The 25066-nt window shown below is 37.4% G+C and overlaps 1 protein-coding gene across 1 annotated transcript in view; it reads left to right on the forward strand.

The window, feature by feature from the left end:
* The first annotated feature begins 841 nt into the window (after positions 1 to 841).
* Slc2a13 (solute carrier family 2 (facilitated glucose transporter), member 13) overlaps positions 842 to 25066 on the forward strand; it is a 268893-nt gene continuing 244668 nt past the window's right edge. Inside the window, exons 1-3 of the mRNA XM_013505919.1 lie at positions 842 to 989; positions 2577 to 2736; positions 16990 to 17198. Coding sequence (XP_013361373.1) covers positions 842 to 989; positions 2577 to 2736; positions 16990 to 17198 — 517 coding nt within the window. The remainder of the gene's footprint in view (positions 990 to 2576; positions 2737 to 16989; positions 17199 to 25066) is intronic.

A 25066-nucleotide genomic window follows, 5' to 3' on the forward strand; every position in this document is an offset into this window, starting at 1 on the left:
AGCTGGTCTAATTGTCTAAGATATGCCCCACCCTCTTCAGCACTCTCTTATTTTTTGATGAGATCTCAAGTACGAATTCTTCAGCCGGGGCCCTCTGACTCCTCATGCTGAGCCCTTCCCTTAGCTGTGGGCTCCCGTTCCCCACACTTTCTGAGACCTCAAGGTCCATGTGGACAGAAAGTCTCTCTCCCAAGCACCCTCCCCTTGTGCTTAGCTGTACTCCCATAGTGCTTAGTATTCTGTAGGTCCTCACCGGTTAATGGATGAGATATGTCTCTCTGCCTCTCTCATTTCACTTCCACTTACATTCTGCCTCACGCTTTCTGTTTATCTCTGGTGAACCCCATGTTCTCATGTTTTTGAAAATGCACACTTGTCTGTGCAGAACTGTCTTCCTAGTCTTTTCTAGCTAGTTGTCAGTGACATAAGGTGGAAACCTGTGGATGGCTTTATTACCCTTAATATGTTATTTTGGATTTATTCATTTGATTGAATGTTTTTGTAAGTAGGGCTGTGTTTTGCCTTGTTCAGAGCAGAGATCCTATTTTGTTTATTTATACTCACAGTATACCCAGGCCTTCACACAGGTTGAAATGAATTGAAAAAGTTGAGATGCCTCATAACTTGCTGATATTATTGACTGTCTTCTATATGCAAGGCACAATTTTAGGTGCCTTACTCTGCTGACTCATTGAATCCTCTGAACCTCTATGAAGGAGTTTTATTCTTCCCATTTTAGAGAGGAGTAACTGGATACCCAGAAAGATTCAAACTTAGCCAGCTGTGAAGTGGCAGGGCTGGAATTGAAATCCACTGGCCTATCCTCTGATGATTGGTCAGCATGGTCACTCCCTTTAAGACTGGCTGTGGGACTCTGCCAGGTTTAAATTCTGATTCTTCAGCTTATTGTATGCCCAGGGGTAAGGTGCTTCCCTGTGAAATGGGGACAGTTACTGCCTGTACGAGGAATGTGCTGAGGATTGAACAAGGTAATCAGTCACTATGAACTAGGTAGCGGAGGGGAGGCAGTGGTAACAGTGCTAATTTCATGTGGGCATTCATTGGACAGAGCTCTTGGAGTTCTTTCCAACTCTGGACACAGTGACCTTGACTTCTTAAGGATCCTCAGTCTTTCTCCTTTGCCATAACCTATTACATTCACTGAGTGTAACAAGCTTTACTAGGGCCCAAGCACATGCCTCCGTTTCGCGCAAGTAGAATCTAAGGATTTTGTGGCAAGCACGTGTTGCCTTACATCACCATCCTAATTTCCTGTGCTCGATTCTGAGGGTTAGCTGGCTGAATAAAGTTCTCTAGCTAAAGAAAGTAATTGAATTTTTATCTACAGCTAGACCAATGTGGAAAAGTAAGTCCACATAATAAATTAGTGTTTTATTTTTGAATATTTATTGAGATGTTCTAATGTTAAAGTACCACCAAGGCCAGCTCATTTCTTTCTTTAAGTAGAGAGCCAGAAAGGCCCCACACTGACCCGGTGGTTTGGCCTTCATGGTGTTTATCCTGCAAACTAACTGTCTTGGTGCCTCAGAGAATTAGAGTTTGTAAAATAATATGGTGAACATCAAGATTATTTCTGGAAGATTTCCAAAAACAGGTCCATCTCACACCTCTTTAGTTTTCTACTTAGTATATGTGGGATGGGTAAGGCAAGGGCTTCTTTATTAAAAATAAAAGGTGACTAATTCTAGTGACTAATAAAGTTAGAGCTACTACCATAGATTATGCTATATATTTTTGAATAGCTAAAAAATTAAGCCAGTATGACTGAATACACTTCAGCCACAAAATTATTTCTTTAAGATCATCTACTTTTTGAGAACCATTAATTCCTTCATACAGTGTTTAATGTAGGCTGTTTCTGAAATGTACACCTCGTCAACTGAATATAGTGACTCAAACTGGATTTCTTACTAGTAAACTAAAGTCCTGATATATCTGCTGGTAGTGATTACTTTGGATAGTTAATATGTATTCTGGGGTAATTTTTTATTTTTGCCATTGTCTGATAACATTTCCATATAGACTAAAAATATTTCAGTAACTACAGTTTTTAGAAGAGCATTTTTGTACTTTTAGTCTTTAAATAATTATAGCTCGGTGTGGTAGCACATACCTGCAAATCCAGCAGTCTGAGAGACTGGTTGGCTGGCCTAGCCTGCAACTTAGTGATTTTGTGAGATCCTATCTCCAAAACAGCGAGAGAGAAGTGGGGATGTAGCTCAGTACCCTGGGGTAAACCTCATCCTGAAAGGGAGAGAAGAGAAAGAAACCACAACACACTTCAGCCCTGTAAAATTATCTAAGGTCTGTTTGGGTTCATTTATTAGACTTTCAAGTAATAGTGTGAAGAAAGATACTCAGGCTGGTATCTCACATACTCATCTGCAGTAGCCTCAGATTAGTTATATATAAAATCCTTAAATTGTGGTAGTCCTTGTTTGAAGTAGGAAACCAAGCCCACATATTGATGTTTGTGTCTGTGACTGGTGTTAATATTTACAGCAACAGTAGGAATCCTGAGTAAATGTGTCCTGTTCACTTCTTTTTCTTCCTAGGCATTGCTTCTATGACAGTGCCAGTGTACATTGCAGAAGTCTCACCACCTAACTTACGAGGCCGATTAGTCACCATTAACACCCTCTTCATCACAGGAGGGCAGTTCTTTGCCAGTGTTGTTGATGGAGCCTTCAGTTATCTCCAGAAGGATGGATGGAGGTTTGTAAATAATTCTTACGATGAGTTTTTCAAATCAATCATGACTTTGAGGAATTGGGGAAAAAACTGAAAAATCACAGGTAAAAAAATGTAACTGGATATTTTGAATCATTGCAGTTAAGTTACAAGTGGGTGGCATTCAGCAAAATTGAAAGTAGACAAGAAGCTGATATTTATTTTAATGATAGACAAGAAACCTATCATTAAGAATTGATATTTACAGAGTTTTTTTAGCATTTAGGTGACATTTCTCACGCTATGGGTAGTCTTTTGCAATATTTGTTTAAAAATGAATGTGGTAATAAATATGCATGGAGTTCTGGAATTATATGAATGATTGACAAGCTGTTTATGAACTACGGATATATCTAACATTCATTTTGGGTTTAGGAAGGCACATTCTGATTTGAAAGAAACCTAATTTTTAAAGATGCAGATTTAGTTATATAAAAAAGATGCTGTGTGTGTGGGTTTAAAATAATTAAAAATGAAAATACTCAGCAAAATATTGTTTTGGTTATTCTGAGTCAAAAGAAATGATAAAAGTGGTACTATAAAGCCATTGAAATACATTTAAATACTGTAAAAACAGCATTGTTGAAGCTTGAGGATAGGTGCTCTGGATTGCATGCATTTATTAATTTTTTTACTTCACCTTAGAAGAACTTGATATGATTGGAATGGAGAGAATTAAACTTGCCTATAAGCAGCATGATTATCGATACGGTGTAGTGTGAGCTACTGAAGTCTTAAGCTGTTGAAGTTTCTGTAGAGGTCATGTGAGAAATCTCCTAAGCCACTGAGGGCTGACCGCATGCCTTTGTAACCGCCGGTAGGGAGGACGCCGCAATCACAAGGTTTGGCTGTGTCTGAGACAAGGCTACCTTTGAAGGACTCAGTCTCTGCCAAAGTGAGAAATTATTGGAAAATTGAAAAAGTAGGGAATTTCATCTTCCTGTTCTGCTCTGTAGATTGAGAAAAAGAGGAAAATAATTGTTAGGTTACCAGCTTAACCTGATATTTTCAGTTTTTCTTGGAAACTCAATTGATGTCAGTTAATCCTTAAACCTACATGTCTTAAGGAAACCTAAGTCACCTGCTAACATTTTATTGAAATTTTTATTAATGTAACTTTATGGTGTGATTCTATAATGTAGTGTAACATAGATATATATTCAATACGTAATATGCTGAGTGCATTTCTCACTTAAGGACAACAATTTAAATATTGTCTTCTCCCACCAAGGTGGTGCATGCCTGTGACTCCAGCATTGGGGGAGCTGAGGCTGGAGGATCTTGAGTGCAAGACCAGACTGGAGTGTGTAGGACTCACTGTCCTCTCCTGCCCTCCAGAAAAATAAATCTTTTCTCAGTACTGGTTAGGAGAGTTGAAAAAAATCATAGTGTAGGGAAAATAAATTTGTAAGAAGTGGCAGTGTTGAGATGGGCTTTAGATACATTCCATGGGCAGGATGACAAGAGTTATTGACCTGGATTCAAATCTGTTTTCTACCATTTGGCTATTAGCATGAACCTGGGACAAATCACTTAATTCCTCTTAAGGTTATTTTTCTACCAGAAAGGGGTAGAAAATACTGACGTTATAATACTGTTGTAGGATCTAAATTATTACATACAAAGTGCTCAGCCCAGGGTGTGGCGTGTGGCAAGTACTTAATAAACAGTATGTCACATTGTTGTTTACTATTCTGATGAATGAATCAAAAGTGGGTGCTACTATAGGTGAGGGAAATTGAAGGCTGCTTCTGCTTTCTTTTTTTTTTTTTAATGCAACTAGGGCTTGGATAGAGCAGAAACCTAGAAGAAAAAAAAAAAAAAATTAAATGCCTGTAGCTGCTGTGGGAAATTAGGCAGCAGATGATTTCCTCATACCCAGGTGGATGCCAGATGAAGTTGGAGACATTTGTCTTGGTGAAGTCAATTAGCAAGCTTGTGTGTATTTTTCCTGTATTACTGCAGAGCTCAAGGGGGCAAAAAAGAAAATGGGAAAACTAGGGCTCATATTAAAGTGTTTATAGCCAGATTACATTGCACCCTACTTATTGTTTGTACAAACTCATATAACTGTGTATGCATGTAAATACACTTAGTTCTTTAAAAAGTAAATTTTCTGTAGGCTACTGTCTTCCATTATTTAGCATCCTTAGCAGTATTTAACCTTGTCTGACCATTGGCCTGTTAGGAATATGATTATAAGCAATTAAAGATAGAAACGCTACCTTAGCATTAACTTCAGGTGCTGGAATTGTCAGTGAATATAATTTATTCATATTTATAACAATAGATAATTTGTCACTTTTGAGGCCATGTTTCCAAACTCATAAAGCAAATGTGGGTCTCAATATTTTATATCAAGTTTCTTTTTCATACTTCTATCTCTGTATATCTTAAAGGAAGATGTCTCCAGCCTTCTAAGAGTTTGAATATCTTAGCAGTTTATTTTTTATTTTTATACTCTTATTGCTCTGAAACTCTAGGTTACTAACATTTGCTATTACATTTCATACTCAGTGTCTCAGATTCCATGGTTACATTACGGTAATGGGCAAGTTCAGAGTCTACTAGTAAATATCATTTGCTTCTGGGTGATATCTTGAGGAATTAGTGGAACTGGTTTATTCTCAGTTTTGAGTTTAAAAATTTGATGCTTAGAGAAGTTAAATACCTGCATGGGACCACGTGTTCAGAGACCACTGAGTCCCGAGAGCAGCTGAGACTCCTGGGCAGCAGTTTAGAGCCGGTGTTCCCACTGAGAATCTAACCACTGTCTTCTTCATGCTCTGCTTCCAAGAGTTTGTAATCTAAAGGCCAGAATTATTCATCATTTTTACAGCACTAATTACACTCTGATATGTGAAAGATGACCCTCAGTGACAGGTACTTGTTAGATTTTAATGTTACTGAAAGACTGTACCTTTTTTGCCGGATGAGTCAAGGGTTCTGTTCTCTTATTGTTTGGATGGCATAGAACTGATTTTTCTTTTTTAATCCTGGGAATTGCATCCAGAGCCTCTCACATACTAGACAGCACTCTGTAGTTGGGCTGAGCTACATCCACACCCCTTTTTAAAAACTTATTTTGATGTAGGGTCTCACCAAATTACCCAGGCTGCCCTTGAACTTGTGGTTCTCCTGCCTCAGCCTCCGGAATAGCTGGAATTATAGACTTGTGCCACCATGCCCAGCTTGATAAATTGTTTTCTGTTCAACTGAAAGATATTTGCAATATCTTATGAATAAATTCTAGGCACAGTGAGGGAGAGGAACACTGTAGGTGTTCTAACTAGGAAGTATAGTTTTCCAAGGCCCTGTAGTCTGAAATAGTCAGTCTATGCTTGGACAGCAGTGAGAAGTTAGAGCAGTGAGGTGGAGCTGTGATGATAGCCTGGAGCTTGGTGTAGGGGAACAGGAAGGTGAGTCTTCATGGGTGAGGTAGAACTTCAAGTGTGTGCTTGCCTCCTCCTTAAATTAAAGTTTGGGGTTTTTTTTCCCATTGCTTTCTCTTCAAACAGTACAAGTTTGGTTTGTTTATTCAGAAAATCTCAGAATAATTTTTAAGAAACCAGTATTATTTTTGGAGAGAAGAATTGATGAGTCTCCTTCCATCATCATATTTTATAATTTATAAAACCATGCCACTAAGCTTTTCAGAATGTTATTTGTAAATAAAGTATTTGTAAATAAATTTATGCTGGAGAAGGTGTTTGTAAGATTTAGTGCTAATCAGTAGTGCTTGGCTGTGTAAGAAGTATCGAGTGTGAGGCTGTCTCACTCTTAACAATTGATGCAGCCACCATTTTAAGAAAGATGGATTTGAATAACACATATATTAGTTGGAGGTTACAATCTTGATTACAAGCAAATATCTTAAAGCTGAAGGTACTTGAAATTTTGTCATTAATTGAATGAAGACAGAGGGTTATTTATCATAAAGGTAGTCTAGTGTAACTTTCTTTCACAGCATATGAATTAATTTGTCTAGGCCCTAATATGCTCACATAGCTAATGTTTCAGCAGTTGTAGAGTGTTACTGTAAAGAGCAAATGTTAGTGGCTGTGAAAATACTTAAAAGCCCTTAAATTCTACTAGATACTGTTTGCTGTTATTTTCACGAAGCCCTAGGCTCAGCCTCTGTGTCCTGTATCTAAAGCTGGCAAGAAAAATTGCCCTCACCTTCAGTTACCTGTTTTTTCCAGGTTAAAAAGTAAATATAGTTTGGCAATGACAGAGGGGTTTGCATAAGACTAATCCCTCTGTAAATGAGCATTAACCACTTAACAGTTTAGCCCGAGCATTATTTGGACAGCACATTTGTTTACATACTGACTGTCCTGAGCATCACTCCTGCAGGTGTCATTTCAGCCAGTTGATTCTGTATTGAATAAATTTGATAAAATTGTTGTTTTTATGTTTACTGTTACAAAATTAATGAGAACAACTTTTGGTTACCCTATTTCGAAGTAGTAGGACTGATAAGTAGTTAAATATCATGGACAAAATACTAAAAGCAAACAAACTAGTAAGACAAGCGCAGAGGATCTTCAGGGCGGAGGACATATTCAGCATGGTAGTGTATGGTAGACAAATATCATTATACTCTTGTCCCAACTCATGGATCTTATAGTACCAGCAGTGAATGTGCTAATGCATAGCTCTACACTATGCATTTTAAAAAGAAATAGAAGCCATTGTGAGAATCATTTTAAAAGGAAATACAAGCCATTGTGAGAATTAAAATAGAGTACTTAAAGTAATTGAATAAATTGAGTAAAATCAAAGCGAAAACAAGTTTAAAAATTGTATGAGACAAATTGAGGGCAAATAGCAGATGTTGTAACATTTAAAATCTAGTTGTAGAGTTATAGTAACAGTTATGTTAAATGTAAAAAATTATTCAGTAACAAAAATATGACACAAGTCTACAATATGTCTAAGACATGTTCTTTAACGTTGTGGATAGGTTGAAAGTAAAAGGTGGGAAAAGAGACTACGCAAAGTCAAGCACTACATAAGAAACAGATGTGGCTGTATTAATAAATACAAAGTGAACTGATTTGTTTAGTTTATACAACGTTTGTTTTAGTTTGTTGAAAAGAAAGTTTTATGTTATTTTCTGTTTGTTTTTTGTAAAAATCTCTTCTATCTATGTTTTACACTCGATTAACTACTTTGAAGATAGTAATATATAGTGCAAAACTATTCTTTATTTTATGAAATTTTGTCTTATTTTTTCACAAATAAAAAAATAGAGAAAGATTTCGTAATAATAAAGGAGCTAACCCACTGATTATGATAAAGATGTGCAGTTTACCTAGAGAGCTTCAAAATGGATAAATAAAAAATTAGCAGTTGGTAGTTATCTAGATATGAATGTACTTAATGCTGCAGAGTTGTATATAGTGCTTAAAACTGATTAAAATGGAAAAATTTTTTAAATTTTCTAATAAAAAAATAGAAATCAGGGTAAGCAGACAAATACAGGCTTATATGTAGACACTTTAGAATTTTTCTTAGGATGGACAAAAAGTTAAGTTATAGAATAGCTCCCAAACACTGTAAGTTGCTTGTCAGCATTGATATTTATTGATTGCTACATTCAGGAACTATTGCAGTACACATTCTTTTTCAAGTTCATAATTGACTAGATCTTGGCCATAAAATGTTAATACATTTTTAATGAATTTAAATGAAATTTTATAGAATGTGTCCCCTGACCACAGTAGAATTAAATTAGAAATCATTTACAATAAAATAGCCAAAAGGCCAAAATATTTGGAAATTAAATTACGTGTCTTAAATAACCCTATGGGCCTAAGGGAAAATAAGAAGGAAAGTAATTTTAAACTGAAATAAAATACACCAGAATTTGTGAAATGCAGCTACCATAGTGCTTAAATGAAAGTAGGTAGCTATAAAGGGATTATATTAGCAAAGATGAAAGGTTTAAAGTCATTACCAAAGTTTCATGTTAAAAACACAGAAATATATTAGCAAGTTAAAACCAAAGAAAACAAGGGATAAAATAATAAAAAGTAGAAGTTATGACTCTTAAAGAAAATAAAGATAAAAACTTACATGTTCAATATCAAGAATAAAAGAGGGTAGGGCTGGGGATTTACCTCAGTGGCATAGAGCCTGCCTGGCAAGCGCAAGGTCATGAGTTCGATTCCCGGTACTGGAAAAAACACCAAAAAAATAAATAAATAAATAAATAAATAAAAATAAATAAAAGAATAAAAGAGGGAGTATCATACCTATAGAGGTTATAAGGGTAATGATGAAATAGTGTGAACAACTCTGTGCCATTAAACTCAACAAATTACTGTAGGTGGACCGAGTGTATTACCTGACAATCACAATTTACCAAAAATGGCCCAAGCAAAGATGGAAAATCTAAGAATCCTTATATTTATTAAGTAAACTGAATTATTACTCATAACACACTTATAAAGGAAATTTCAGGCCCAGATAGTTTTACTGGTGAATTCTATGGAGCATTAAAAAAAAAGTAGCTGTAACCCAAAGCCTTGCACATGAAAAGCAAGTGTTTTACCATTAAGCTGCACCCTTAACTATAATGTGAGTGAATTTTACAAACATTAGACTGAATGAAAGAAATTAGATACGAATGTATAGTTTCCTTAAGAAGTTAATGTTTAAAATCAGCTACATTTTCATAAGAAGTTAATTAATGTTTAAAATCAACTACAGGAACCGAAGTTATATCAGTGATTGTCCTGACAATGGGGATTGACAGGAAAATGAGTTAGCAGGGATCTTTGTGGATTTATGGCAGTGTTCCTGACTGTGACGGTGGTTACAGAGATGTGCACATTTCCTCATAGCTCACAGAATGAGTGTACCTTGGATCTCTGCATTCTGTTGCATGTTACTTTACCTAAAAAACAAAACAAGTATCAGGCAATTTGAACCTTATTTTGGCTCCATTCACTATATTCCCTTTCTACATTGACAGTGAATAAATGTTTTAGTCATGAACGCTTTTCTAATAGCCCCTATTGAATAACTTCTCTTCTGACTTTTAGACTGTGCTTAAAGCCCATCATTGTACCAAATAATCCTGTTTTATTGATTATTACCAGTATGTAGGCTCCATGAAGCTAGAGATTTTTGAGTTACCTCTGCAAACCCAAACCTAGACCAAAGCTTTGCAAGGATGATTCCAAGAGTTTGGAGATACAAATACACTTTCGTGTATGTGTGTATTATTTTTAGTGACTATACTGTGAATTTTGGTATTTATGTATTTTGTATTTTGGTATTTATGTATTTTGTCATTTAATTCAAAACCCCCTCATATCTCTGACAAATGTCCTCAGGCACTGATTTAAACAGGCTTCTCTTAGAGCCTGTCTTGCTACAGCTTCTATGATTACAACACTGTAACTTTGGCCAAGCCAGTTAACTTATATACTGATACCAGATTACATACAGGGGCCTTCTTCTGCACTGTGTTCTTATAGTTAATATCCTGTTATGTTTGCTTATTTGGCAAAGGTTTTTTTTTAACAATTTGCGTACATGCAAACAATTTGTACTCATTTGCCGATTATGTACCACCAGCAAGTAAATTGAAAGGTTTCTGTGTGACACAAGTTTTTCCGTATGCATGTCTGGTCTCATGTTTACTCTCTAGCTGACGCCAGATTATCAGGTGCGTCAGTCATCAGTGTTGATGTTCTGTGTAGTCCTGGGTGGCAGGAACAAGTTAACTTACCAGGATACTATTCCAATTGGGCAGTGCTTTCTTTTTTAATTCTTAGAGTTGTGGTGCACAAATTAAAACTCAAAAGTACATTATCAAGGGAATTGCTACCATGTAAGTATAGCATGTGGTGAAATTCAGCACTTTTTGCATCTACAATTATTGCACTAAGTGGAAACAGTCATAAATCATAATTTTTGTTAGGGTATGTAAATATTTCATTACTAATCTATAATAATGGCCATTCACTGCTAAATCCAAGGATATAGACCTTTTAGTAAATGCAACATTCATATGGTTCTTACTTAAGTATATGAGAAGAATATGAAAAAACTGAAAATCATAGGAAAGTTGAACAGTTTAGCTCTGGATGTAGGGCTGACGGAACAGTGTTCTTAGAAGTGGTTTGAAGAGATTTAGGTTTTGCCTACCCTGTTCATTGTTGGAAGGTTCCAGTATGAGGGTCCGTTTTCACAATTACACAGCATATTGCATCTCGGAATAAGGTTACTCATCATGCTCAATGACTACCCTAGTTCTTGACCTATAATAACTCAGATGTTTGTAGGATAAACACATGAATAATAGCTAAAGAGCTCATGAGGAATTTAGCTTTAGCTTTCTAAGCAAACACAATAAATCTTTAAGTAGGTAACTTTGTCAAAGAGTCTCCTGATTGTAATTGCTAACTCTGTTTTCAGTGGACTATTTCAGGAGAAAAGATAGAAAGGCTTAAAGATTTTTACAGTTTTATGTTGAAAGTTGGGAGTGTAGCTCAGTGGTAGAGTACGCGCTTAGTGTGCAAGAGGCCCAGGCTCAATCCCCAGCACCACCGTCACTATCACCACAGCACTAAAAACACAAACTGTAGCTTTAGAAAATAAAGCTGAGCATCTTTTAGCATCTTAACATTTATGATATTCCTCTAATTTATTTTGCTCTGCAGAATGGGTTAATATGCACATGATTTGTTAATCAGTGTGCCAAAGTCAGCCTTTTACAGATTGTCACTGACCATTATCTTAGTGTTTGAGACATATCATACTTATCTGTGACTAGAAAAATACAAAGTGGAGATTTTCTTTGGAAAGATATGTTTCTGACAGAATGAGGTTGGGAAATGATAATTGAGCTGTATCTTTTTCTCTCACGATATGTTAGGATGAGTGGGCAGATGACCATGGACTCTGAAAACTTCTCTCTCCATGTGAGAAGTGTCTTTCTCCGTTAGTAGAAATCACCTCTAAGAGCTATAAAAACAATTGCATACCATTTGATGTAAATATAACATGTTGCAATAAACCTCCCTTCGCTGTGGTAGTTTCCTTGTACAGCTTGACTTACAATTAAAACAATAGATCATGTAGATTTTGCAGGGTAATGCATCAGTAGTCTATTTGTATCACTTGGGAATTAAATGGGGAGTGGGTGGGAGAAAGGAAATAAGCAACATGAATGCAAGATCCAGTTCTTTACTGTGCACAGCTCCCTTTGAAGCCGTGAAACTGGGGGGAGGCATCTAGAGACAGGTTGGAAAATAAATTGTATTTTTTGTTTTTTTTTTTTTTTTTTTTTTTGTTTTTCTCCGGTACCGGGAACCGAACTCACGACCTTGCGCTTGCCAGGCAGGCGCTTTTGCCGCTGAGCTAAATCCCCAGCCCCTGGAAAATAAATTGTAGAGTAAAACAACTTTAGATGTGTCATGCCTATCATGTGGAATATTTTAAAAGGCCCAAATGTCGCATATTCATTTTTGTTCCTAATGATCTTTAAAATATTTGTTAGTTACCTATATTTTTCCTTGCATGGAAAGTTTATCTGTGTATGTTAAAGAATAATGAGCTAAAAGTTCAATTCGGCAAAGTGCTCAAATAAACAAAGTTTTCCTTTGTAAAGGAGATATTTTCTTTTCACCACTCCTGAGCTGTTTTCTGTGCTATACTCCTGCTGTTAGGGAGCTGTGGTTCAGTGAGGACGGTTTGGAGAGGGTAACATGTACTGAATTGTGTACCACTGGGGCATCCGTACTGGTGAAGTCCCGCTGGCAGTTACCACCCCAGTGGGTGTGCTCTGTTTCAGGCTGTGTGGATGTAGCTGAGTGGCTGCTCCAGGCCAGACCTTTTTTTTGTTTCTGCTGCAGCTCTTTGCTGCGTGGAGGTGAATAGTACTTTCTGAAAGAACCTTGGAAATTTTAACATGAAACTGAGGTGAACTAATGCCCTTTTTATGAGTTCAATGGAACTATCAAGTAATCATTGAAGGTTTATTAGCGCTTAGCTGATGATAAGCATTTATTATACGAGTTGAACTGCTTGGGCTTTAATTACACTTCTCCCATCTACTGGCCATGGCTTCTTTGTGCCTCCTTCCTTAGTCTGTAAAATGGGGGTAACAATGGTAACCACCTGCTAGGATTGCAGTGAAGATAATAGGTGTTAATAGATCTGAAGTCCTTTAGACAAAGCTTGGCGCATAGTAACTGATGCTATGTAGTAGCTGTCACTGTTGCTGTTATTGTTCAATGATTGTATGTATGAGCTGAGCTCAGACATTGAAGGTGATTTTCATGTATTTAGAACATAATATCACCCTTCTGGAACTACTAAAGAATAACATGCAAAATAACCCCTGTTACCAGTTCAGAGAAGGTGATAGTTATCACGACTGCAGAATTTTGTTCCTTAAGCAGCCACATGTTGGAGGGTGCTTGCCTTACATTACATGCGTGGGAGCAGCGTAATTCCTTTAAAGCAGGCGTGAAGTACCTGTTTTCTTTCTTGGTTTGTGATTTCTGCTGTGTTAGAGATTGAAGCCAAGGTTTGCTGCGTGCTAGGCAGGTACTTGCCATGAGCTTCTCCCTCCTTCCCTCCCTCCCTCCTTCCTGCCCTCTCTTCCTTCCTTGCTTCATGGCGGAACTGAGCAGTGAACCCAGAGCCCTCACATAGAGCTACATTTTACCCTTTGCGGAGCTGGTGGTAGCTCCCTGTTAGAGGGCCTGCTCCTTAGTTTTATGGTCAGCAAGTGATCGTACTGCTAGTTGTGCCAGAAAAATAGCTTGTTTGTTAACTTCAGGGTTAGCAGATTTTAGGAAGTATCTTGTGGTGAGTGATTGTGATAGCAGAGAATACTCTAAAGATTCTGAGATCTCGTGGAAGCCTGGCATTTTTGTTTCTGCTCCCTTCCCCTTGTCAACATGGTGAATTGTCTTGTTGCCGCAAGATCAGTGGCTTTTTCCTTAAGGTGTGGGTCCTGGGTGCTTGTTGTTCATCCTCACTTGGGCTTTTAAAACATTTACATCTGTTGTTCTTGGCCGCTGCACATTAGCACCACCTAGAGAGCTCTTAATGAAATAGAATTCCCTGGGCCCAGAGCCCAGACCAATTAATCAGAGTCCCCAGGGGAGGGTGGAGCTAGATTCTGGTGTGTTTTAAAAGCCCCCTGGGCGATTCTAATATGAAGGAAGGGTTTGGAACCCTTGATTTAGTGTATAATAATATCTCCTTTGTCGGTTGGGGCTGCCTGCTCTGGCCTCTCACGGTGCTTTTTGTCATTTGCGTGGTTGTTGTTTCATTTTATTTTGGCAGTACTGGGTATTGAACCCAGTATTCTTTCACTGAGTCACATCCTAAGCCCTTTCCCCCTTTTTAAATTTGAGTTAATTTTCCTAGCAGTCAATGAAATAGACACTGTTCCCATGTGTTCAAATGTAGCATGATTGGGGCCTTGTGGTTGGTATCCAGATTTGAAGTGTATTGGTGTTCCTGTAACAAATACCTAAGAACGTCAACATAGAGGAATGGTTTGTGCATTTATAGCACAAACATTATTATGTCTAATAATGCATTATATGTGTTGTTAACGTGTTTATCTATGTATATATATTTTTTGCCATGGTTGGGACTGAACTCAGTGGCTTGCACTTCCTAGGCGAGCCTCTTTCGCTGTGCTACATCCCCTTCTTATCGGTCATTTTGAGACAGGGTCTTGTTGTCTAGCCTGGCCTCCAACTTGCCATCCTTCTGCCTCAGCATCCTGAGTAGCTGGGATTGCAGGTGTGCATCACCACACTGAGCAGAATTGCTTTATTTTGCCACAGTTTGAGAGACTTCAATGCATGGCTGATTGGCTCATTGCTTTTTTGCCTATGGAAGCACATGGCAGGGGAAGCCATCAACATGGTGGGCAGCTGGGAAGCAGAGACAGGAACGGGCTGGGGTCCCACTGTGTATGACCTGGCTTTCTCCTCTGAAGCCCCAAGGTTTTATCTTCTCCCACCTAGAGACCATGACCCACCACATGAGCATATGAGGGGCACTTAGCCAGCCTATGGCGTGAAGGGAGACCCACGTCTGTTCCTCTTGCTGTCATATATCCCAGTTGACCCTCCGTCCAATGTACTGGATGTCCACAAAGCCAGAAAAAGGATTCCTATCAAAACATTTTTATCTTGGAAGGTAATTAGAATAAAGTGTCTTGCTTTATGTTTAGAAAAGAAGGGTTAGGAGGTAGGTGCATGAAAGTTTTTCTTGACTAGTGTTTGGAAAGAGGCTTTAATATCCTTAAGACTGGCAGCAGGGTGCGCATTTCTTTCTATGCATTGATACAATGGCATAGAATTTAAATCGACCCCTAGACTTTTGGGGTTTACGTTTCCAAAGGCTTTAGGTCTAAAGTAGTCTTTCTCCTGTAGCTGACTTGAGAAGCAAAGGATAATGTGTATGTTTGCATTTTTCTTTTGGTTTTCTTTTTTCCCTGTTTTTACTTGCCTGTATTTCCTTTGAGATTTAATAATCCATAGTGAAGTACAGAGTATTCTGAGAATATTCCTGGACCTGACAGTGATTCGGTTTCTATATTCATTTCAAGTGCTTTTTTGAAGTGTGCTCTGCAGCTCTTTAATCTTCATTTTTAATCATGAGTTAGAGAAATGAAACATGAAAATTTGCATATTCAGGACTTTCTTATTTACTGTATTTCCTTATCCAGTGTGTTTTGTATCTGTCTTTTATGAATTCCCTCCTTCCCCCTTTTGTCCCCTTTCTTATTCACACAGACATACACTGGAGATTGAACCCAGGGTCTTTGATGGATCTACATTCCCAGCTCTTTAAAAAACAAAAAACACTTTTCTTTTGTGATTTGGTCTTGCTAAGTTACCAAGGTTGGGCTCCCTTGCGGTGCTGGGGATTCTGGTCTAGGACCTCGGGCAAGTGTACTGCTGCTGAGCTACACCCTTAGCCCATTTGTTTTAAATTCTTTCAGAGACTTCAATTTGCATTGAAATTTTAATTATTTACAGCAACAAAACATTCATTTACATAATGGATTTTGTTCTGTAAGTTAACTTCCTAGCTGGAGAACCCAGAAATGAATAACTACTTTGTGAGCTATCCTCTACCTCTTATCTGAAGACTCTTCTGGAAAAGTCTGATTGAATCTAGAGTAGTAAATGGTTTAGTTGGACAGAATTTCTATGCAAGTATGTTTGCAGAGCTAGATGATTCAGAAGAGTTGCTACATAAAATGCGGTATGATTCTGAAGTATTATTTTCTGTGTAGTTAATGGAGAAAGATTAGATAAATATAGTTGCTTCCTATAATTTCATAAAACATTTTCTGAGTGCCTACAGTGTGCAAAATACTTTACTAGGTGCTGGGCCATTGAGTGGAACAGGTTAAATAATTTATTACAATATAAGATACAATGATATAAATGATATATAATGATATAAATCAAGCTTGGAAAAGGTGATTAAATTCATGTTAAGAAACTGTTCTGAGGATGACAGAATGATTAAGTATCAGTGTAATTATCACAACTCATGGATTAGAGTAGAAAACACTGTCATTCTCATTAACACTTTGTTTACTTTCTGAATCTTTCCACATGTAGTTTTAGTTTGTAGTAAGTGCTATTCTTAATACCCAGGTGACAATAGACATTTCTAGAATTAAAATGAAATTGTCCAGAAAGTGGATTTACTTAATGAGGTGTATCTCCGGAGCCGTTAAGGACAATATATTTTGTGTTTAACGTAGCCTAAAAGTTAGGATAAGTTTGAAAAGAGTATTGAGTCAAGAGACTTTTTGGTGACCTACCAGTGCTGGTGAATATAGATTTTTACATAAATGGATTGGCTGGCTGGGCCGATGGTGGATGCCCAAACCATACCAGTCCAGCTTTGATGCTGTAAAATATATAATTATTTTGTATATTAGGGATGGTCAGTGTGTTGTTTACATGATGAGTTTGGTTCAGTGTGTATAAGATTGTAGCTTTTTTTCAATGTAATTTGTATGAGAAAAGTGTTAACATTTCCTCATTTTACATTTCCACTACAGCATAAAATACCCTTTCTGCTGCATGTAGATGCATATATAATAAAAAATTTTGACTAAATAAGCATTAGATATCATTTTAGTCCAAACACAAAGGTATGTAGTAAGCACAAGCTCAGTGCTGTTAGACCAAATTTTACAGTAAAGGTGAACTTGCTTTCTTGCAGGTACATGTTGGGACTTGCAGCAATCCCTGCAGTTATACAGTTTTTTGGTTTTCTCTTCTTGCCTGAAAGTCCTCGATGGCTTATTCAGAAAGGACAGACTCAGAAGGCCCGTAGAATTTTGTCTCAAATGCGTGGTAACCAGACCATTGATGAGGAGTACGATAGCATCAAAAACAACATTGAAGAAGAGGAAAAGGAGGTTGGCTCAGGTATGTGCTTGTGTGAAATTTAAAACTGTGCAGAAATTTTATTTAGAAATTAGATTATTTTAGTATTATTTAATATAACTAGGTTTTATAACGGCTTTATATACATAATTAAATAAAAGTAAATATATTTTAATTTAAGAAATGATTTAGTAATGTTTCTAACTAATGAAGAAAAACATTCCTGTAATGTTACTGTTCTCACGTAAGTACCTTTATTCTTGTCTAACTCAGATATATTGACATAGTTGCCAACATTTTGAGTTTGTGTCTTTTGGATATGTGTCTATATATAACATACAGAGTCTTGTATTATGAATTGACTTTTTATTAATTTAAAACATGGCAGGGTAAACTATTCTTACAATAAGTAACCCCAGTAAAAATATCAAATGCTTTGTTTACATATGTTACATTAATTTCCCTGCTAATTTTTATAAAGAATATGAATACCTTTATGTATTGGTGTTGGAATAACTTTGAATTTCCCTGTTTTCATTAAAATGCTTAACTAGGTGTCTAATCCAAAATTGTACCACATCGAAAACTAAGAAAATAAAGTTTTTAGTTTATTTATGTTGATGTATTTATTTTCAGAGACAGTATCATACAGAAATTAAAAAAAAATTTCTCAGGGAGGATTGATAATCTTGACAGTCTGATTTGTGTAAGCAGCTTGCAGGCTAAATCACTGCTAACAGTGTGCATTTCAAAGACATTTTTTTCAGCATAGTAGACAGCTTAATTCACTTTTCATAGATTTGTATGTGAAATGCCTGGACCTTCCTTTTGTCTCTGTATTAACTGGTAACTCAAATGGAGGTACTGATTTATAGTCACATTACTTATCAGACTTGAGGAAATGCTCAACACACACACCACCTTATTAATACGTATTGTACAGTGTTAGAAGAAGGTCTATTCCCTCACCGGCTCCTACTGTGGTAGTTTTGATGGAGCTGAAGGTTGGTGCTTTCCTAAACCGTAGGATGCAGGTTATAGAAGTGCATGCCTGTTAGCTACACGTGACTTGACTTAACTTTGTGTGTGTGTATGTGTATGTGTGCACGTGTATGCATATGCATGCATAATATGTATCACTGTCCTGAAGGTATTACCTTCTTCCTAAGATCTGAGCCTCAGGTAATTGTGAGCCCCTTCTCTGTAATGGTCATTTTAAAAACACTTTGTAAGCATCTACCGTGCATTTGACAATGTCAGAATTTTCAGAGTAACACATTAGTGCAAATGTAAGGAAATTTTGCTTTCACAAGAAAATTTAACTGAGTTCCACATCGTGTTAACTTTAAAAAATGCTATTTAAAGTTTCTATTTAAATTACAAATAACTTCTTTCATGCTCCTATCTAAATTCCTTTCTGCAGTACCTTACTTGGGATATGAGTTTGTTTTTGTAATAAGTATTAAACCTGCATGCTAATAATGTGTGGATGGAAAAAATTTTCAGCAGACTTGGATAATTATATTAAATACTAAGAATTTGTTTTTATCAATTTATTTAAGGAATAAGGCAATTTAATAAAAAAGCCTTATGCAGAGATAAGGATGTCAGTGATGTTTACTATAAAACGTTAAATATCTTCATTTTGACTTTGAAAGATGTGTCTGTGTGATTTAGTTGTGCAGTTGTTGACAGTGCACGGTCACTGAGTTTCAGAGTATTTGTAATGTATAACTGAATGAGCTTTTTAAAAATTTGAGGAATGGGATTGTTGTTATCTACATCTACTTTCATTTTTATCAGAAGTTTTTGGCAGCTAAATCGAGCATCATTTCTTGGGAATAGAAAAAATATATTTTCCTATTTCCCAGTATCCCATTCTATATAAATTTGGACAGATTTTTAAAAACATCCTAACTTACTTATTAAACCTTAATAACATTTGTCTTATATTTGGGTAAATACATCAAACTTTGTAATTAATAGGATTAACAACTTATCCATCTCTGTGGGTTTGTAGCACTTGAATTACTATTGTCTTGCCTGACTTAAAAAGCCAGCCTTGTGTTCTTTTTTAAAAATACAGAATTGAGAACACAAATGCATGTAGACACAAATGCAGTGTTACATGGCACCAGTGATTCTGGGTCTTGCTTGTATGATTAAGAAAGTTGCCCGTGTGGTCCTGGTGGTATATGCCTGTACTGGGAGCTACTTAGGAGGCAGAGGCAAGAGGATTTTTTGAGCCCAGCCTGGGCAACCTAGTAAGATCCCCATCTCCAAAAACAAACAAACAAACGACCAATATGAGCAGATAAATATGTTTACCTGGCCTTAAATATTATACAATATATATGTGTATTAAAACATAACATGGTACCCATATGCAAGTTCTGTTTTTATGTATTGGTTAAAAAACAACAAAACCAAACAAAACTTGGTTGCAGTAAAAGGTGGCCTGCAGAGACAGGAATTTATATTAGCCTGCAATGTCCAGGAGTGAGACTCTTTGTCATTATAGTTGGAAAATAGAGACCAGTATAGAGACTTAACAAACTGATGCCTTCTTGACTTTCCATCCGTTTGCTTTCAAACTGATCTGATAGACTAGATCAGTGGTGGTGAACCTATGGCATAGTGCGTTTTCTTTTTTTTTTTTTTTTCAGACAAAAGATGCTTAGGTATGAGTTTTTTCTAAACTAAAACCTCATTATTCAGGGTTAATTGCAGTGTTGGCATTTTGTGACAAGCAAGTGGGTTTTGGTTTGCAGTTTTGGCACTTGTCTCTAAAAGGTTCACTATTACTGGATGAAATGTGTAAGTACATAAAAAGAAATAGCTAACTTCCAAGTAATAAAAAAGTATCCTGGTCCAGGGATGAACCAGACATCGTGCTGGAGGATTAGATAGAGATGTCCTGTTACTCTGTCCATGGATACTGAGAAGGTGAATTTTGAGCCATGACTTCATGGAAAGTAGATGTTCCCAAACTGGGAACTGTGGCTGGAGTGCAGCTGACTGTAGGGAAGAATCTTGACTTTGATCCCATAAAGCAAACAGGTAAGGGGCTGGGGATTTAGCTCAGCGGCAAAAGCGCCTGCCTGGCAAGCGCAAGGTCGTGAGTTCGGTTCCTGGTACCAGAGAAAAACCAAAAAAAAAACAAAAATAAAGCAAACAGGTATTCCAGGGCAGTTAGAAAGATATCAAGGTCTCTTGCTTTTGTAAGGAGAAATGTTTTAGCAGACATAACGGTTTAACCTGTGAGTTTGCTAAGGATTCTGGATCAGGAAACTCTAAGTCCATATTATAAAGCCTTTGCCAGTGGATTTGTGACGTGGGATTGTGATGGAACTTGTTTCTGTGATCCTGCTTTTCGTAGAATTTTTTTCTTGGTAACTTGAGTTTAGACTTATCCTCTTTGGGGAAAATCAGCATAGCTACTGAAATGTGCATTCCCTGCACTGATTCCTTTTTTGGGTGCATGAGATGCTAGGACATATACATTTACTTTTCAGGGTTTAAATCCAATCAGTGTAGTGAATATGGCAGCTGGCCTGGCCATGTTGGCATTCAGAGGCCACGTTGTGGAGCAGGATGGGACTGCGATGGAATTCCTCTTCTATGCCCACGGCAGAGACATCAGCCTTGTTGGCACCTCACACAGTGTCTTGGTGAGTTTCTTCACTGTAGTTGGCAGAACAACAAGGCACTGTATGGGAAAGAGGCAAACATTTGGTTGTGACTTGCGTTCAGCACTCTATGCATCCTGTAGGAATAATAAAGTAAGACTGAAGGAAGCAGGAGGCTGGTTTGGACAGCTCCCTGGAGTGTAAAGCAGGGAGGTGGAAGACTCGTCCTGGCACCACCCCAAACTTGTAGTTCTAAGGGGATTGTGAGCTCAGTTTCTTTTTGTTTGTAAAAGAGCACTGGATCATTATAGTTCCAGGATCTAAGCGTTTTTCTTTTTGTAAGTTTTAGAAGTACACAGAGAGCTTTCTCATTACTGAATACTGTGCAGCAGACCATCATTCAAAGTATTTACTGAGTGGTACTCATTAGACATGGGGGTCTGGCAATAAAGCAAACAAGATTCTGGTCTGTTCTTTTGGGACAGATGATACAAAAGCAGATAACTACATATTATGGTAATTGTTAAAAGGAAATAAACAGTATATCTAGTAAAATAATAGAGGGAGTAAACAATGGCTACGTTAGATTGGATGGATAGGCTGCTTATTCCCTGGTATAGGACGCGAGACTTTTGATGTCTTCAGTTTGGTGTCCTGTACCGGGGAATAAGAAGCGCCTCCTGCAGTGAGGTGAAACTAAAGCAGGGCCCTCTGCTGCCTGCTGTGACTCAGCATCCCCTGAGCCTGCTGCAGGAGCCCCTCAGGCAGAGCTTCAGGGGATCCCACAGGAGACACCATCTCTTCACCCCTTCTCCACTCCTTGGGGAAGTAAGGCAGGATGCCAGGAGGGCAAACATGCACAAGGAAAGGTTGTAGTCTCCAGAGAAGCGTATGTGATGTGCGTTGTCCAGAAAGCCGTTGTGTAGGGATGAAGGGTTGTTAGGATGTCTTCGTTGCAGCAGCAACGTGAAGGGACTAAGGAGGCCGGGCAGGCACTGCACATCAACAGAGAAACGTGTTTATGTGCAGCACATGTTCAATCCAGGGAACGTACAATATTTTGAGGGCTTTTCCCCCCTCATGTTCTAATACATACATACAGGGTGTGTGTGTGTGTGCGTGCATGTGTGTGTGTGTGCGTGTGTGTGTGCGTGTGTGTGTGTGTATACATACTTTCTTGTAGTAATGATTGCCTTGATTTCCTAGACCATAGATATTCCCAAAATAGAATTATTGAGAATACTAGCTAGAAAATTGGCTTTGCCCATTGATTGCTAAAATGAAAATGTATATAAAATATATCAATATTTAATGTATAGATTATATATAGACATATACACTCTATTATTTTTCTTTTTCTATCTATACATATTTAATGTATAGATTATATATAGATACAAATACTCTATTATTTTTCTTTTGTGTGTCCAACCCTAGTATATCATGCATGCTAGACAATGGCTCTGCCCCCAGCCCTAAAATCTTAATTTAGTCATATATGTAAAATAGCAACCCAGAGGCACTATCAGTTTCAGGTTGAAATTAGATCCAGGCCCATTTGTTGCTGGTCACTGTGGCACGGCATTCAGTTTACCTAGGTGGTATATAATGTATGCAAAATCATTCAAGCCAGTGAGATTTGCATTGTTGAGTTTCATCAGCTAAAGGGCTCAATGACCTGGTCAAATGTTGGTTCTGATTTGCCATTGGCAGGGAGTAGCCTAGAAAGGAAGAGCGTGATAGGGAGGAGAATTTATTCAAGGTCCTCCTGTGAGTTCATTTTAAAACATGATATGATTTACCTCCGGGCCTTTGGGGATAGTGATTGTCACGTATAGGAAGAGACAGCTGTATCTCTGTGTCCTTTTCCTCTCGTAATTTTGAAAGTACGTCATCTCTCCTTATAAGTCTTTCTTTTTCTTGCTGTATTGATATTGCTAGTGGCCATTTTAGCAACTCATAATTTGCAGAGAGGCCAGAGAGGATGAATATCATATTTTCATATTCTTCTGTCATAACATCATATTCTTCTGTCATTTCTTTAGAAATCTTGTTCCAAAGTAGTGAAATTACAGATGAAGGCTCACTACCTTTGCAGAAAAGTAGTCCTCTCCCCCAGTAGCTTTGGTAGGTTGGGTAGGTTGCTTGTATGTGGTAATACAGTGTTATCTTTTCCATACAATAATATATGTCCTTTACTGGATGAATTTGAAGTAGCTATTGACAGATTGTCTCTTGCAAGATGACCCACAGTTTTCTAAATACTGTCAGAGAAAACATGTCTATTGTTAATATCTTAGCAGTTGCAAAATTCCAATAATTGTCAAAATGTGAGGCTGTGTATGTGCCTCGCATAGTAGATTAAAGCAGAAGGTCAAGTAGGAAGCTGCTTTCACTTTCCATTTTGTGTGAACAAGTAGTAAGCTGAAAGACCATTAAAACAGTGTACAACTCCACTGTGATTATAGTAAAACTTACTGCCTTATCCATGATGACTGACTTTTAAAAACAATTTCATTCAATATGGCTTTAAGTAAAAGTGGCCGTCAAATTGCTAAGCCCCAAAGGGCTTTTAAAATCTTAGGCAAAACTGGAATAGCTCTCGAAGTGTAAGTTAAAATGCCATTTACTCTCTTGTTACCTGGGGAGAAAGAGCAGCGCAGAGAATTTCCACTCAGTACACTCATGGGAGAAATGTTTTCCAGATTCCTTCTAGGGAGCCTTCTAAACTGTTCTTGGTTGATACTGAAAATCCAGATTGTCTTAGTGAGTAGTTAGGAAGTACTTCAAGGCTATGTATTTCCCTTTTCTTGCTGAGATATACTTAAAACCTTATCTCACAAAAATATCCATGCTGAAAGAACTTCAAGTCAAAGATTTCTTTCCAATACATTGTGAGGTTCATGCTGTTTTCTAATGCCTTGTTTTTAATACAGTCAAATGGAGGAAAGAAAAATCTCTAGAAGGCAGACATTAAAGAAAGAATATATAATTCCTTACTTGCCATTTTGGCATAGCTCATTTCCAACTGAACATTAAATACGTGATTCAGTACAGGTAATAGTCTACTGTGTAAATAAAACTCAACTTTTCTCACCTCCTAGGGCAGTGGTAGCAAAGCTATGGCACCTGTGTTGTTTTCTTTTTAAGACAAAAGATGTTAATGTATGAATTGGTTTTTTTCTAAGCAAAAATCTCAGTATTTTGTTTTAACTGCAGTGTTGGCACTTTGCGATAAATAGGTGGGTTTTGCAGTTCGAACACTTGTCTCCAGAAGGTTCATCATCACTTCCTAGGGAAAGGTGCATTTTAGTGTAACAGGATAGTTCCATTGGTGGGCTGTAGAATCAAAGAATTGACAGCCATGTCCCATATGATCTGAAGAAACTTGCCAGTTCTCAAATATCACATCTTTTCAAGTGTTTCTCAAAAATCAAATGATTCATTTTTCCCTTCTTTAGTTTAAATTGGATTTGTGTTTGGGAGATTTGGGAGCTAGAGTGGTCAAGTACCTTTAATTTTCCTGTTATCACTTTTTCTGGGGCACTCAACCCTTTGATTCTCAGTCAGAATCCTAATGAGAGCCTCACATAGATGCATGTTTCAATTAACTTGCTTGTTAGCACCTGTCCTTGTGTAATGGTAAAATGGTGTAGCTCTCAATACGGAGGTGTGTACATGCTGGGATAGATTGAGGAGATTACTGGATTTATGAAGCTAGAATTAGCTGGCTATGTCTCACATTTTCAGTATATCTTTTTTCTCTTTGAAGTTTTCAAATTATTTCCTTGAAAATTACTCCCAGTGCGTATCTCCTAGAATAAAATAAAATAAACCTTCAAAATTCTTTTTTTCTTTCTTTCTTTCTTTTTCTTTCTTTTCTTTTTCTTCCCTCCCTTCTTCCCTCTCTTCCTTCTTCCCTTCTTCCCTCCCTCCCTCCTTCCTTCCTTCCCTCCCTTTCTTCCCCTCCTTAAAAAAGACTGAATCTAATAATTGTTCTTTCATAATGGAGAGAATAGACCCCGGGGATGTTAAAAAATGGCTTTATTCCAAAGCAAGTCTACTCTTGTACCCTCTTACTTACTATTCACACCTGAGTATTAACTAGTGTGACAGTGTTAGTAACAGTGGCTTTTTGCAGCATAGTTCTGGAAATGTTATACACAGATTTTTTTCTCCTTCCCATTCTTAAAACTCTAAGCTTAGGTGTTGTACTGAGAGTGTGGGCTTAGGAAGAGACAGAGGTGTCTAACCGAACCTCCTGCCTTCCCATCCCCCCCC

This window comes from Chinchilla lanigera, unplaced genomic scaffold (genome assembly GCF_000276665.1).
Source record: "Chinchilla lanigera isolate Chin_1 unplaced genomic scaffold, ChiLan1.0 scaffold00104, whole genome shotgun sequence".
In the NCBI taxonomy this organism is placed as follows: domain Eukaryota; kingdom Metazoa; phylum Chordata; class Mammalia; order Rodentia; family Chinchillidae; genus Chinchilla; species Chinchilla lanigera.